Source organism: Pseudoliparis swirei, chromosome 2 (assembly GCF_029220125.1).
Source record: "Pseudoliparis swirei isolate HS2019 ecotype Mariana Trench chromosome 2, NWPU_hadal_v1, whole genome shotgun sequence".
NCBI lineage: Eukaryota > Metazoa > Chordata > Actinopteri > Perciformes > Liparidae > Pseudoliparis > Pseudoliparis swirei.
Genome location: NC_079389.1, coordinates 15,247,073 through 15,264,499, shown reverse-complemented (window position 1 = coordinate 15,264,499; position 17,427 = coordinate 15,247,073). Strand labels below are relative to the sequence as shown.

Genomic DNA, 17,427 nt, shown 5'->3' with positions numbered 1-17,427 from the left:
ATTCATTCTACTTTGGCATTCGCAAAGACATTACACTATGCATGAATACATTACAATATTTAAGAATGCGTAATCATGCATATGTATAAACATATACAGTATATATATATATATATATATATATATATAGAGCATATATATAGAGAGAGAGCATATATATAGAATAGAATATACACTTTTATTAATCCCCAAGGGGAAATTAGTTCTCTGCATTTAACCCATCCTTAGTTATTAAGGAGCAGTGGGCTGCGGTGAAGCGCCCGGGAAGCAACTGGGGGTTCAGTGCCTTGCTCAAGGACACTTCGACTTGCAACTAATGGGGAGAGCGGGGATCGAACCCACAACCCTGCGGTTGCAGGACGGCCCTCTTACCCCACTGAGCTAAAGCCGCCCCCAAAAACACAGGACTGTCTCAGAAAATTAGAATATTGTGATGAAGTTCTTTATTTTCTGTAATGCAATTAAAAAAACAAAAATGTCATGCATTCTGGATTCATTACAAATCAACTGAAATATTGCAAGCCTTTTATTCTGATTTATTGCTGATTATGGCTTACAGCTTAAGAAAACTCAAATATCCTATCTCTAAATATTAGAATATCATGAAAAAGTATACTAGTAGGGTATTAAACAAATCACTTGAATCGTCTAATTAACTCGAAACACCTGCAAGGGTTTCCTGAGCCTTGACAAACACTCAGCTGTTATAAATCTTTTTTTTTACTTGGTCTGAGGAAATATTAAAATTTTATGAGATAGGATTTTAGAGTTTTCTTAAGCTGTAAGCCATAATCAGCAATATTAAAAGAATAAAAGGCTTGCAATATTTCAGTTGATTTGTAATGAATCCAGAATGCATGACATTTTTGTTTTTTTAATTGCATTACAGAAAATAAAGAACTTTATCACAATATTCTAATTTTCTGAGACAGTCCTGTATATAGCATATATAGATATGGTGTATGAAGCCCAGTTTTGTTAATTAACATGAGGTTGACATTAAGAAGACTCAAAAAGCATTACAAATGTGAGGTAATCAGAGTCCAGACTGACAATTGGAATTGGCAAACCTTTGACAATTAGCCGAAAAAGCATAACTTGTATATGTTATGAACATAATTTGATAGGAATATTTTGTGTATAAATTACAGTATATTTTTCATGTTTTTCACATAAACCATAACAATCAATATGTTTTCCATCAATGAACTGAAACAATAATTAATTCATTAATATGTCCCTTTGTGACAAAATGTTAAATGACAAAATGTTTCAATCAACTCTTATACACTGTCAACCTTTTTTATCAAATGTTTTATTCAAAGAACTGAAAAGCTTCTGTTCAAGTTTGATCATTGCTCGTGACTTATCCAGCCATTTTACCCAAATCTTGGCTTAAATGCTGATGATTATGGACATGTTTTCAATAACAATAAGTGACATCCCTTGGCACACAACCTGTCAAGCAACCAAGAAAACAGTCAATAGATTGTTACCACTTACCAGAGGGCAGTTGCTCCAAGCTCCCCAGGGGGCCACGACGCAGTCCTCGGGGCAGGCCAGGAAGCAGACCTGGGCTCTGGGAGGCATTTCCTCCTCCTCACACAGACTGTCCTCCAAGGTACTGTTATCCTCACTCGTTGTTCCCTGCTTTCTACACCTAGAAAAGCAGCAGATTGAGCGGTATAACTAGTCTCTGGGGAACTCCTCACTGGGTCCTTTTTGGTGTTTTGCAACACATTGCGAAGTCTTCGACTTAAAATAGCTCTCAGGTGAGATTTCGCTTTTGGTGTAAAAAGTCTATTTTACTGTTCAAACTATGATAGCATTTATTGTTCCAATGACTTCAAGTGACTTGTGTTTTTTGGTGAGCAGCACTTTGTCTTTATGTGAATGAATTACATTCAATGGACTTGCAGCAGAACAGTGGGATTCACCAAGCTTGTGACCTTGATACTGGAGACATAACTTTTTGTTAGGTCTCCAGTATATTGGTAACAGTTTTCTCGTTCTCTTACTTTCTCTTAAAGTATGAAGGCTATTCTCTATCTCTAAAACCTTCGTTTTGGTTAATCATTAACTCAACAAACATTCCAGACAACTCTCATATGACATACAAAGTTACCTATCATGTTTAAAGGGTGACTGCTACATTATTACCAAGATTGAAGGCTGAGGAATTGAGTAGTGGTAAAGTCATCACAAATTATATATACATACTATATATTTAGATTATTATAAATGGTTCAAACATTTTTTCATCAGGCCACTTTATGTAAATGTACGGAAAAAAACAACTTTGAGTTGATGATCTATTATTTTCTCTTTTTCAGCATCTGGGTGGTTGATTGTTCCCAGGTTTAGAAATGTGGCTGTGACTCACACTTAGAGGCTTAAGTGTGAGACCAGTTAAGTGGCTTTTGACAACAAAACCGATGCCCAGTTTGGCCTTTCTCATTTCCATATTCCAATACCAAATCCAGCACCTGAACGTGCTGCCTGCAGAAAAGGTCGACGATTGACCGCTGTTCTCTGTGGCGTTTTGAAGTAGCACAAAAAGGCAGTGCACAAAAATAAATCGAACAACTCATCAGGAAGCAGTAGTTTGTTTTCCCCTGGCATTGCAAGTGTCAGGAACAGTGCGAGTGCCACTGAAAGAATTGTTGCCAGTTAACGTGTGTTGCGGTGCCAGGCCAGCCAGCTGCCAAGCCTAACCCGCTCACTGACCTGATCTTGCGGCTTTGGACTCCATCCCCGCAGGCTGGCAGGTCGTCCACAGTGTTGATGGTACAAATGGACCACGGCTCGATCCTCCACTCGTATTGGCCGCATTCACTGTAGCACGGCGCCGCCTCATATACCTGTATGTGCAAGCGAGCAAACACACACACACACACACACACACACACATACACACAAGGAAAGGGATACACACAATTATAAATTATAGAAAGAGAGCAGAAAATGGAACTGAATATAAATCAGCTCACACACACACACACACAAATACAAAAGCAAGCATGTGCATTTATAGTTGGTGCATACACTTGTAGGGAAGGTAGAATATATTAGGGTCCTTTCACTTTCTATAGGACACTAATGAGGTAACTCTAGGTTAAAAACAGAATTCCTTATGGGATTTCATTTGGTAAAAAAAAAAAAAACCTGACAAGGTATAATTGTGTTCTCTTAACCTTGGAGCCATCCATGTCAGCATCAGTCTAAGAATACAATATAGGCTTATATTCTTTAGTTGTTTTCATTCATATTTAAAATAAAGCATGTGTGCAGTTATGGATATGCATATTGCTTACTTTTAAAGTGTATACTACTCCCAATTAAAACAATAATCAGTTCGGTGTTGCCAATGATGCTAGAGTTTGATATCAGGATGGTGTTGCTTATATTATCCACATTCACATTGTGAGCATAGGAATAGACGGACGGTGAGGAGGAGAAATTTAAATGAATGTTTCACCCCTGAACTAAAGAAAATGCCCTTTTCACGACAGCAGGGTTTGAACTAACTGCTGGCATGTTACCGTTACAGCAAAGGACAAAAATGTGGTATTATTATAATAAAATAAAATAAAATCGATGCATGATATGGCGAGGACAGCATGCGGTGTGTTTAAAACAACAATGACCATGGCATACGGCCCCTCAGCTGAGGATGAAAATGTAAGTGGTATGTTGAGCATTTTCACTTCTCCCCACTCATCTAGTGACTCTGTGCTGTCTGTAAAACCAAGGGACCAGTGAGCGTGATGTTCCTGTAAACACATGTTTACTCAAAATATATGTAACCGTCTGCCACAGTAAAGGTGTACTCTGGAGGACAATTTGTGGAAAAGCTAAGGCGAGCTGAAATGGGTGTCTGTAAGTGTATGTGTATCTAGGTGTGTGTGTTTTCAGACTATAGAAAGGTCGTGGGTGTTGAGTATTTCCTCCCCTACGGGCCACACAGATGCCTATTACACACCCTCATCATCTCCCATCTGTCCCTGCATATGCCCCTGTTGGGCGAACTGTCAAATACTCCGCTCTCACTTTCTCCACTACGACTGAAGGAACCCAATTTCAGCTTAACCACTCATTTTCATAGACAGAAAAATAACTTTCCAGTCATTTCCCACAATATATTAACTATTTATTGTGCACCGACACCATTTATTGAGTGATAAATCATGTGACTTTAGCACAAACCAAATGGATAATGGTGCCACAAAACACAAAGAGTCAGATAGATATTTAATCATGTGATGGCAGGTTAAAGCTCCTGCACTATAATAAACAGACAGAGCAGCAGATTTGCTCCTGAGTACATTTACACACACATTTACGAAGAGCTCTCATTATAGCATAAGAGGCGACCAGTTCGAATCAGCTGGTTCAGACCGGATTCTTGGTCTAAATGGTGTTTGGGCAAGCTAAATCAATTTCTATTTCCTGCTATGTTGTTTTCTTTGAAACACTTCTGAAATTAAATACACCTTTTTGGATGAGTCCAGTTTATTAAAGCGTACTCTCAAAAAGCCTTACGACTATTCATATAATATCACATCAAGTTCTTCTTTTGAAAATGTCAATCTGAGTTCCTACAGTTAAATAGCAGATGGCGATATTATCCAAATGCACTTTAAATAACTGATTTCCATCCATGTAAAACTCTCTCCAATCAAGCTACTGTTCTTTCTCCCGACCAAACGACCAAAAGGGCCACAGGACTATGTGTGACTCGAACAGATCTGGGATGCATTTCGTCTTCATTAGCTCGAGCAGAGTGTGTGTACAGAATGAACGGCACTGACCTGAGCCTGCGTGGGTGTCCATATTAGCAGTGCAAGACAAGCCAGAAGTTGGGCAGGGGAGAGAAGAACAACGATATGATCATTAGTTTAGATTGTGCCTGCAGTGACAGAGAAGTATAGTTTTACTTAAATTAGTTTTATTTTTTTAATACTGCATTCTGCTCGGTGTTTCATTAATGAGTGTAAAGGATGATTACATACTCCATCATCTGCAGTGCATCTAGTGGCCCTTTATATTTGGCCAAGATGTATGATTCATCGTATTGAGAGTTTTAAAATGCTGCAGTTGGTTGCAACAGCTGTGCAATGGCCAGTTTTGCAGCTGAAGGCAACTCTGAAAACTAATTTGTCTGGAGATGGTGAGAGGGAAGTCGGCGCGGATGAGCATATGCTCAGAGAGGCTGTGTGCTCTGTATCTAAACATGGTTTCCTAAAAGTAACTGTTATGTTGCTGATAAGACACTGCTCAGGCTGTCCTGATTTACCCTTTTCAGAGTTAAACGGACATTCTAATAAGATCCCCTGACCCAAGAGAGTACGGAAATGTCTGTTAGAGTAGCGTTTGAGCCACTGGAGGCGTCATGCCTATAGGTCAGAGCAAGAGCATGCACCCAGCCCACCGGAGGCCAAAAGTCACTTCATCCATCTTCATTCATTCCTAAACCCACGAATAGGTTAATCTTACTTGTATCCCCAGGTTTTAAAATGTGTGTGTTCAAATTGACAAGTGCATGTAAAGTTGGAATTGCCTTACTGTCAAACTCTCGATTGTTGTATAAGATAATGGAAATGACTTGCATCTAAAAAAAAACAAAGACACACACACCTGTTAAAACGTGACGAAATCTCCATGCACATAGACACATATATAGACACTGCCAACATGATGATGACGCATGTGCCTACATTCACATATACAACAGGACACACAAAGCACCAACAAGCCCTCCTGCAGGAGTGCTACATTATTATTGATAACACAAAGTAAATTGGACGGAAAGTCTTAAAGAGACACACTCTCTTTTACACAAAAATCTGAGGAAGTACCAGAAATAAACAAGTCTCCATTGCTGCGGTGGCGTCTGCTTACAATAAGTGCATGTTTGAATGCAAGCTGCAACTGTATGTAAGTGTGTACACTTTTCTACCATTACTTTTACTTACCATTTCACATTACTTTTGACAACAATATTCAGGATTTGGGAAATAATCTGCGTAGTTCTCAGCTGCTCTAACAGTCGTGGCAAACTTCTACTTGTCAGCTTAGTTATTGAAGTTGGCTAAGACGCTGACAGAATCATTATCACCTTACTGTGGTAATTGTGAAAACAAACTTTAGTTGCTCAAAATAGGCAACCTGCAACCACAAAGTATTTATCATTTAGTCGGTTACTCAAACAGAACATTTAGCCGACAATGGTGTCTGCTGTTTAACATGCGAGTCTTAGTCGAATGTGTCGTGTTTGCTTATAGTGACAGCAGCTGTTGAAAACAAGAACAGAACAAGCAGGTCTCCTTGTAAAAGCCCTCAATGCTACTTTAATGAATTTCAAATAAATACTCATCTGTGTTTATTATTTACCAACCATTTACACAACTACAAACAACCAATCCAGCATCTGGCTGGAAGTCTGCAGTTCCCAGGGTTAGCAGACACAACGTCACCACAGTGTTGGCAGCACCACTAAATGTCTCTTATTGTCACGGTGTCAACACAGCTTCAGAGAGACTGCACTATTAGTGTCAGCCTGTGGGTGAGACGAGACAATGGCTCCTCTGAGAAACACACTGGGACCTCTCAAATAACCTTGCATACAAAAAGTTGTGCCAACGTATTATGTAACTATTTGGATGCACGCCTGTTTCGGAAAAATCGATCTAAGCCTCTGTAAATAATTTACGAGAAAAGATTAAATGCAACCACAAGGCCGACAACATTTTGCAGATTAAAGTGTTTCGGCTTTTTTACTATCCGACATACTGTACATACCGCGGCTTTAAATGGTTGATAAATTGGCCCCTTTTGATGCCGTCATAGTATTTTGTCTGTGTGTGTGTGTGTGGTTGTGTGTGTGTGTGTAATTTATCCGTCGCTTAGCACATTACAAATAGTATCATCTGAGCAGGAGCAGAGGTATAGTTGGTTGCCTCTGCATTATGGTTTCTCTTCATTCCATCCAACAATAGAGCAGTGTTTGTTGTGGACACACCTGGCAGAGATCTGCAGATTTCTAGTTGTTCCATGGTAGCGGTTTTTTCAGAGAGTATTTAGTATTTAGTATTGTTATTGTGTTTTGTGTTTTAGTTTGATCTTTTATTAATGCTCTAATGTGCACCCGCTGCTTTGATCCTGAAATTCCCCCACTGTGGGACTAATAAAGGAAAATCTAATCTAATCTAATCTTATGAGTAGCCAATCACACAAGCACGAGTAACTGCTCCAAACCTATTTTGTATCTTTGACCACTGAGTTGGTTTCTATATCTTAGTCTCTCTCTCCTACTGTCTTCTAATTAGGTCTCTCACCCCAGATGACATCGATAAATATTACAAGGCTTTATAAGATTTATGTCTGACATCCTTCTTGGCACACCGCGTGGCAATGTCGTCACATTCCATAATTAAGCAAAATAATGTAGCTATCGAGCTCTTTTTCTCACTCTAAAATAATTTCCATTATTTGTTTTCCATTACCACAGCTTAGCAAGACAGAAAAGCAATAGTAACATTGCATCCACCTTAAATAATAGTCAAAGATGGTCAAAGATACTTAAACAAACATTTGGGAATGAGTTCCCCTAACCCTTCTCCTCTCAGTTATGAGCGTTGTGGACTTCAAGGGAAAAGTACACCCAGTTCAGTCACAACAACACTTGCATCCCCATCTTGTCCTTTTTTGTCTTGTGTTTCTTCCTGATAACATTTCATTATACTCTACTTGTTGTATTACAATTATTTTAGTGCATTTGGAACAATAAACAGGTTTTTAAACAAACATTTAGTACCATAATGGAATGTAAAGAGATACGCAATTCTGGATGTTATAGTGTTAAACAAATAGTCAAATAGAATTACGGTCAAATCCAGACAAAGTGCATGTCATTGATTAATTTTTGAAAATTAAAGGGTAAAAACTAGACCTATGTGGTTATATTTATATTCTTTTAGATTACAAATTTCACAGTAAAAAATCATTCACACTTATCAAATGAGGAGCATGTATTTAATATGAGCCCAACCACGAATAGTTTATCAGCAGATGGAAGCTGTGATTAACCTTTGTATCTGAATCAAGGGCTGTGGACCATCTGGGTAGCTGGCGGCTCTAAAGAACATAGAGAGGCTCCGACGTGAAGCCTTTGTGGGTGGCAGCGCTTCAGGCTGCCTTAACAATATGCATGGTTTGTAATGCAAGGAGACACCTCGCTTCTTGCCCTGGGCCGACAGGGGTGGGGGGGGGGGACAACACATGCCCAAGCACTGTTCCACGTTAATTACACCTCACTGGCCTGAGGTAGCCTCATCAGCAGTTGGCTCCACAAGACTGTTGTCCTAATGAAGGAGAGGGATGAGTTTGGCACCTGTGTGCACTCGGGTAAAAACAAGAACACATGTTCTCTTTTGTCTTTTTCTGATATTTGGGATGTATTCATTCTTTAGACTTTCTATTGGCTGTTGTTGGCTACTGACAGATTGGCAGCATGCAGATGGATAAACGATTTTACTGTTAACAAATCTGCTATAAATGGTAATAGTTCCCAGATGATGACACCCTGTTTCTTTTGGAAACTACTTAGCTTCAGTAAAATAAACAGCCATTGTCTATGTTGCAGAAGACAATCATCTAAATAAAACAATTGCCAATGTTGTTAAATGATACTTTTAGTCCTTGAAGTCCATCTTATACGTATCATAATGCGAAGACATATTAGCTCTGCAGTGGATAATGTCTGATCATTCTAATAACAAGTTCAAAAGTCTTAGAGCATAGAACATCTCCTCTTTAAAAAGCAGTCTTGATCGACAGCAGATGGCCATGAGTTCATGAAGTGTGATCATAGTCCAGCTGTTTGGGTCTGATTTATGATATATGAACAACAGACAGTGTGAGGATAACATCCACACTGTGGTTTTCCATGAGGCTAATTTAATATGATCAAGTCAATTTTCAGATATTACCCTCGACTAATAACCTCTGTATTAATCAGACCAAGAGGGAGCTTGCCAAGATAACGCTGTTTGACAAACAGCATGATTCATGTCAGTATATTTCCTAAGACGAAATAACCAAAAGATTAGGCATTTGCAGCACGATAGGAGTGTGGCAGATCTATCTGTAAGCAATAGAACCCCCTCAACAAATAAACGCGGATAGTGAGCTTTATCTGTTTTCTCGCCTGTTTTTCTTAACAGGCACCACAGCCAAGCTCAAAGAGATCTGAGAGAAACAGCCAGCAGCATCAGCAGCACACACACCTCCAGCTGAAATGAGCCAAGATATCCGATGTGGATACGTGAGCGCCGCGCAAGCAACAATTTCCTAATTTGGGGAATTAAAGCGGCGAGCTTTGTAACTCAACGTTGACAATGGTGATAGATACGGTGAATAAAACAATGTGTGAGGATTACAATGATCCCGACCCGCCGACAGCACAGGCAGAGACACATTGACTTCTGCCTTGAAGTGTGAGTTTATGGGCGACCACGAATATCCAATAGGTCATCGTGGGAAGTCACAGACCTGCAGCTCACATGATCATGTCCGTTAGAAATCTGTTGAGCAGTGGCAACGACCAGGCTGCTGGCATGAAGACGTGATGATGGAAATCTATCTAGAGCATCAGCAGCTATAGGTGGAGAGAAAGGATTAGCAGAGACAGCTTCAATAGACACCAGACATGTTGATGGTAATATACTGGTTACCTATAAGTAGTGTCATACTGGTTACTTATAAGTAGTGTCATAATGGTTACTTATAAGTAGTGTCATAATGGTTACTTATAAGTAGTGTCATACTGGTTACTTATAAGTAGTGTCATACTGGTTACTTATAAGTAGTGCCATAATGGTTACTTATAAGTAGTGTCATACTGGTTACTTATAAGTAGTGTCATAAGATGGCGCGGCTGTGTCCAGACGCCGTCGAGGTAGCTCCGCGGAGATTGTGCGCTCTTTTAGTTTTTGTGTTTATTTTTAATGTTTTCTTTGCCACAAACACATCGGCACTAACAGCATACGACCACAGCACACTTTTGGACATAAACTTTTGCGCAAAACAAGGGTTTTTGTCCACTTTTTCCATCGATCCAGCGTGGCCGGCAGAGATCGTACGAGCGAACCACATCAACAACAGTGGAGCCGCTACTACGGGGAGACGACGAAAACATCGAGGGAAACGGAGCGGAATTCGGAACAGACAGAGTTCAAGCCCACCGCCCACCTCTGCCCAGCATCCTTCTTGCTAACGTCCAGTCTCTGGAAAATAAGATGGATGATGTTAGGGCAAGGATCAGATTCCAACGGGATATGAGGGACTGTAATATCTTTTGTCTGACGGAAACATGGCTGACCCGCTGGTGCCGGATCGAGTCATATGCCCAACCGAGTCCTTCTCTGTTTTCCGTGCAGACAGAACGGAAGAGTCTGGTAAATCTAAGGGTGGAGGTTTGCTTCATGACTAACAACAAGTGGTGCAACCCCAAGGACATTAAGACTCTTTCTCGCTCCTGCTCGCGAACCTGGAACATCTGACGATCTCATGCCGTCCATTCTACCTTCCCGGGAGTTCAGCTCGGTCATCACCACAGCCGCCTACATTCCACCACAAGCGGACACCGACGTAGCACCATCGGACCTACATGATGTGTTATGTCGGCATCAGAACAAGTATCCCGACGGCTGTGGTGGTGGCTGGGGACTTTAATAGGGCTAACCTAAAAAAGTCATGCCGAACTTTCACCAGCACATTACGTGTGCTACCAGAGGGAAAGAACGTTGGACCACTGCTATACGCCATTCAAGAGAGGCTACAAGGCTGTCTCTCTCCTCCGCTCGAAAATCAGACCATGCCGCCATTTTTCTGCTTCCGGATACCGCAAAAGATCGCGGAAGCGGTAGTGACGAGGAACGGAAGCGGTGGTCTGACCAATCAGAGGCTGAGCTACAGGACGCTCTGCGTGTCGCCGACTGGGACATGATCCAATCCAGTTCCAGTGACGTCAGCGAGTTTGGAAGTAGCAATGAGCCTCATAGCAACGCTTAACGGACACCATCGCCCCACGGTAAAAGTTAGGGTCTTTCCTAACCAAAAGCCGTGGGTTGATAGATCCATCCGTGAAGCTGTGAACGCCTGCATTGCTGCCTATAACTCCGGTCTTGTATCCGCAACATGGACGAGTACAAGGCAGCGGTCTATGGACTGAGGAGGGCGGTGAAGGAGGCCAAGAGGAGGTACCGAGACAGAGTGGAATCACAGATGGAGCAGCGCGACACCAGGCGCCTATGGCAGGGGCTACGGACTATCACAGACTACCAGAGCAGACCCCGCAATGGTGAGTGCCGACGATCCCTAGCGGACGACCTGAACTCATTTTATGCACGGTTTGAGGCTAGCAACAACAGCGCTAGCTCGCCGCTAACAACAACACCGTTAGCGTAGCCGAGGTGAGTTCTACCGCTGGGGATGAACACACACTCTCTGTGACCGAGCACAGTGTGAGGAGGGCTCTGTTGAGGGTGAACACCAGGAAAGCTGCAGGTCCAGATGGCATATCTGGACGAGTACTGAAGACCTGTGCTAACCAGCTAGCTCCAGTGTTCACCACAATATTCAACCTCTCCCTGGCTGAGTCCGTGGTCCCCGCCTGCTTCAAGAGATCCACTATTGTCCCTGTGCCCAAGAATGCTTCTCCAGCATGTATGAATGACTACCGACCGATGGCCCTCACCTCGGTGGTCATGAAATGCTTTGAGAGGCTGATAAAGGACTACATCTGCGCCTTCCTCCCTTCCTCCATGGACCCGCTGCAGTTTGCTTATCGCCCAAACAGATCCACAGATGATGCTGTCTCCCAGGTACTGCACACCACACTCTCTCATCTGGACAGCCAGAGGGGGCTATGTGAGACTGCTGTTCATTGATTATAGTTCAGCTTTCAACACCATAGTCCCTCCAGACTGGCCGACAAACTGATTGAGCTGGGACTGAACACCCCCTGTGTGCTTGGATCCTGGACTTCCTGACCGCCAGGCCACAGGTGGTCAGGGTGGGCAGACACACCTCCAAATCCCTCACCCTGAACACAGGATCCCCAGGGTTGCGCCTCAGCCCCTACTGTACTCCCTGTACACACATGACTGTGTGGCCAGGTTCAGCTCCAACACCATCATCAAGTTTGCGGATGACACAGTGGTGGTGGGCCTGATCTCCGACAACGACGAGAAGGCCTACCTGGAGGAAGTTGCTGATCTGTCACTCTGGTGCCAGGACAACAGCCTCATCATGAATGTCACCAAAACTAAGGAGCTGATTGTGGACTTTAGGAGGGTACAACAACAGAGGACGTACTCACCACTGGGGATTAACGGGACTACTGTGGAGAGGGTGAGCGGGTATAAATACCTGGGAGTCCACATCACCGAGGATCTGACATGGTCAACAAACACAGACACTCTGGTGAGAAAGGCAAGGCAGCGCCTACCACCTCAGGCAGCTGAGGAAATTTAAAGTTTCCCAGAGGATCCTTCAGTCCTTCTACTCTGGAGCTGTAGAGAGCGTCCTGACAGGAAGCATCACAGCCTGGTTTGGCAACTGCTCCGCTCAGGACAGGAAGGCTCTGCAGAGAGTAGTGCGTTCGGCTGAACGCACTATTGGAACCACACTCCCACCCTGCAGGACTGGTACACCAGGAGGGGCAGAACCAGAGCGGGCAGGATCATGAAGGATCCCCACCACCCCAACAACAGACTGTTTCAGGGGCTGCGGTCAGGCAGGCGCCCGTAGTCACGCTGCAAGAACAGAGAGACTGAGACGGAGTTTCTTTCCTCAGGCCATCAGGACTGTGAACTCCGACCTCACCAGGACCCCCACATAGACCCACACAACTGCCCCTCTTAGGCACACACACACACACACACACACACACACACTTACTGTAAATATTGTGTTGTTTTTTATTGTAAATAGTGTGTACTTGTTGCCCTTGCACATTCCTGCTGAGCATTGCCACTTTCATTTCACTGCACACCCTGTGTGTGTATGTGACAAATAAAACATCTTGAATCTTGAATCTTGAATAATGGTTACTTATAAGTAGTGTCATACTGGTTACTTATAAGTAGTGTCATACTGGTTACTTATAAGTAGTATCATACTGGTTACTTATAAGTAGTGTCATACTGGTTACTTATAAGTAGTGTCATACTGGTTACTTATAAGCTCCACTTGAAGTGTCTGCCTGGAGCGTACAGCCTTTCCATGATGCAATTGTTTTGCTTTTTTTGTTATGTTCTGATCTTAATATTACAAAATGTGCTTCATCCCTTACCTTGTGTTTAAAAATTGTGCGAGTGCCAAAACCCAACACCCAAGTTCAACCGTGACACTTAACTTGAGGGTGCAGGACTGTATTTAGACATTACTTGAACCCACGCTCAGTATATGTGATACACTGAGTTTGCACAAACAGCTGCAATGCGTTTAAGAGTCTTAATTCTCCAATGAACACCCACTCTCTCCGTCTAGACTGTACTAAGTATTCACAACGCAAAGGCCATCAGTGGAACGGAGAGCATCAAGCTCCTATAGAATGAGGGATCATACAGGGAAAGCAGGAAGTGATATCCTAAGAATAGAAATACATAAAAACTGTAATCGTAGAATTGCTGCCACACTGTTATCCTTTTTTAAAGACAATATAACACAACAGCTGCAAAAGTCAAAGGAATTAACCGTCAAAGCAATATTAATGACAGGAACAGCGTATCAACTTTTGTCCTCGTGTTGCTTAAGTTACATAACACGAGAGAAAAAATAAATAAAAAGAGAGAATGATGAGACACATTTCCTCTGTGTCCCATGCCAGCTCATCACCCACACACAAACAACGACATCTATCTTGTTACCTTATAGATCACTCTGTCTCACACACACACACACACACACATACTATGGAGCCTGTGAGAGGTGCAGGAAGGATGTTTCTGAAAAGGACAGGCCCAGTGTGGAGGCCAGGCGCTAATACAATGAAAAATAACAATCTGACTGGCACAGTGTGTGACAGTCAAGACAGTTCTGTTACATTATTTGGAAATAGTGCATATGTCACTTGATAACTCAACGCATTTGGTGGCAAATACTTCTTTCAAAGTCTCCTGTAATTATAGATGTGATTTCCCTTGCTACGCCTTGACATCTCTCTGTAGCGCGCTCACAGGGCAACCTGTATTAAAATATGGGCTGCAAAAATCAATCTGTGAAGATCCATTACTTCATTAGCTTTTGGAAATTTGCTGTTATTTTTATCGATTTTCAGGCTATGGACCCATTTCTTGCCCATCAGAAGGTTTTAGTGACAGACACATGCATTAACGATGAAGAAACCAAGCATCCTGCACACCCTCGCTCACTTGTAATCACATAGAACTTAATGACGAGGGAAATAGTCTGAACATGTCACTAGGAGAATTAATAATTCATTCTCAGAAGGGAGTAGATAATGGAGATAATAAATAAGTTGCAGCATGCCCGAGTCAAACTCTATTAAAATGGATGTGTAGTATTCCACAACAGGCGTGACAGTCATGTTTTTTCAAACTGTCCGTAAACAAGACGGCTCCCCTCAGCTTCACTTATACTTTCAGAACATGTAGCTGTTTTTTAGGAAGTCGGTGGGTCTGCTGAGCTCACATAATTTTTCAAAGAAAGACAGTACGATATTTTTTAACACATGTTTTACTTTAAATATTACAAGAGAACAGTCTTATTATGGCTTGTGGGGGAGTAAACAACACTTATCTAATAAACAACAGGACAGTCCTTATTACATTCCCATGCACACAGCTTCAGCATTTGCGAGAATCAAACTTGGCAGGCCTGCTGTGCCGATTACAGTCGCAAATCTGCTAAACAACAACTGCTGCGCTGAAAGCGATGTGGGCTTTATTGAAAATCCTCCATTGAAAAACAGTTCTTTAATTATTCTTTTCCACTTATACACTGGTGAGGGAGCCCAAGAGATCCACTATGACAGGTTCTCAGTGAGGTGATGCATGAATTATTCATCTCGATAACACCTGTTCTCGATAGCACCGATCCAGACAATCTTACCTCATTAACAGAATGTTTTAAGTGTAATTTACAGCCAAACTCCTACACAACATCTTTTTAGCTCGTTATTTTCATGGTGGCACTTTCTCTTTCTCTCTGTCTCCCTCTCTATCTCTCTCCCTATCTTGCCTGCTCACTCAACCATGTGATGACAGGATGAGTTGTGGTGCACTGTACATCTCATCCCTGTCCGTCACCTCTGGCCAAAGCTCAGGGGGAAACATCTGCTGGTGGGAGCGAGGCCACACTTTGGTTAGAGGATAGTTCACAGTGAGTGATATACTTTGTGAGAGAGAAGGAGGCCAATTTGAAAAGTGAATCTTCTTTATACGCTGCATCCTAAGAGAGGAGCAGTGAAGTGCACTGGCTTAGGGAGAGAGCAGGTTTTTGTAAGACCCTATCGAGGACACGCTTTTGACCATCTTGGACTCTCCTTGTTAAACATATCAGCAATGCCTGTCGAACTAGAGTAGAGGTTATACTGTATTATTGTTCCACCCACTCCTCAGACAGATATACTTCACTTTCAATGGCCAATTTGATAATGTTAACAATGAGGCCTTGTCCACCCTCGGGATAAATCCACGAGAGATAGCTTCAATTTCAATGGCGAGAGGTTATTGCAGGGAAAGACTTCGGGGGTCATATAGACCGTGTTAGTGGGCACTTAACCATCTGTAAACAAATCTCCACTTCAACAGAGTGGAATATATTTTGCACAGCCGTGCCTCATGTCCATGCTGACCTCTCCACACTTAAGTGTCCTTTCAAGCCCATTCAAGCATACAGGCAGCGTGCATGAAACACTTCCCCTCTTTAAACCATGACCCCATGAGAGTCGCGCTGTCGCACAACATTCAGAGCTACATACGGACAAAACCTGACGATGGAATATCAAAAGCTCCCATCTGTCTACTTCTACCCCCCCCTCCCCATCTCCTCCTACACCCGTCTTTTTGTTCCTTGACACCGCCTTGTTTTTTTATGTCAAGGAAAGGGCATGTCTTGTAAGGCAAATGATTTGGTCTGAGTAAAGACACTAGAACATAAACAGATCACGCAGGAGTCCCCGTGGCAGATGGGTGATAAACCGTCCCATTGAAATGTGAGCAGCACGCAGCGGCTTCACTGTGTGTTTACACGACAGCATTGGAACACAGCCGGAGGACGAGATAAAACCGATAAAACAAATTGAAATGCAAAACTACAGCTTGTACCATATTAGTGAGCCAGGAAGAGAATGTTGTATGTAAGTGTAAAACATGGGGCATTGGGGAAACTAGAATGATGCTTAATCATGAGTTTACATTTAGCCTGAACTACCAAATACATGTCCTATGGTGTTGAAAAGGAGTGGACTCAGAATGTACAATGCCCTTATCTGCATTAGATGTGCCCTGGGAAACAATTAAGTTTGGGAAGAAGTGACTTGAGAACAATGTGAATGAATGTTGGGGTGAACCTTGGTGGATCATGTTTGCTGTGTCTCCACATGGAAACTATAATAAAATATTGTCCAAGTATTGAACAATGATACATTCGAAAGATTTCTCCAAATGCCTCTTCAGATTTCCCACTTTAAAGACGAACAGAGACGTCAGCAGGCTGTCACACTAAGAGTCACCTTCCACAATGTGTCGACCTATATCGTACTGGACAGTACCTTACCTGATTTTTCAAATCCAGCTTGGGGCATGGCCGTCCTCCATTGAAAGATTTCTCCCTGAGCCACTTGGACCTGATCTTCAACCCACTGCCACAGGACGCACTGCAGGCTGACCAGGCTGACCAGTCACTGAGCTTACAGTCGAGGGGGCAAGGGACGTGGCAAACCTCCACCATGTAGCCTGAAATTGAACATTGGCAGACGGGAGGAAGAGGCCTCATTCAGACTTGCTCAGCAGTTGCAGCAACGATCACAATAATAATGGCAGACAGACATGCCTCAGGCTTACACTTCGCCAGACCCTGGACTTGCTCACTCTGACACCGAGATGTATTTGTGTGTCTCTTTATGGGATAACTTGGCATCGTAAAACTGCTAAAGATTTCTCACACTGTATACTCTTTTCTTTTCGTTGGCTGTCTCTTAGCTGTCTTTTACACTGCAACATGCATGAACATAGTAAAAAGACATAGGAACTAATCATTTCAAATAACCACCAGCTACATCATAGCATTGCATGTTTTAACTAGAATGGGCACTCGGTAGAGCGCATACCTTCGCATATCACAAGATTGGGCATTGAATTATGAACATTTTGGCATTAGTTGCATGCCAATTGGACA

At 42.5% G+C, this 17,427-nt stretch overlaps 1 protein-coding gene across 3 annotated transcripts in view; it reads right to left on the bottom strand.

The window, feature by feature from the left end:
- thsd7ba (thrombospondin, type I, domain containing 7Ba) overlaps positions 1–17,427 on the bottom strand; it is a 123,570-nt gene that overhangs the window by 24,143 nt on the left and 82,000 nt on the right. For all 3 annotated transcript variants that reach the window (XM_056434718.1, XM_056434712.1, XM_056434705.1), the window contains 3 exons: positions 16,807–16,985; positions 2,728–2,861; positions 1,504–1,660 (listed from right to left, as the gene is read on the bottom strand). In XM_056434718.1, coding sequence (XP_056290693.1) covers positions 1,504–1,660; positions 2,728–2,861; positions 16,807–16,985 — 470 coding nt within the window. The remainder of the gene's footprint in view (positions 1–1,503; positions 1,661–2,727; positions 2,862–16,806; positions 16,986–17,427) is intronic.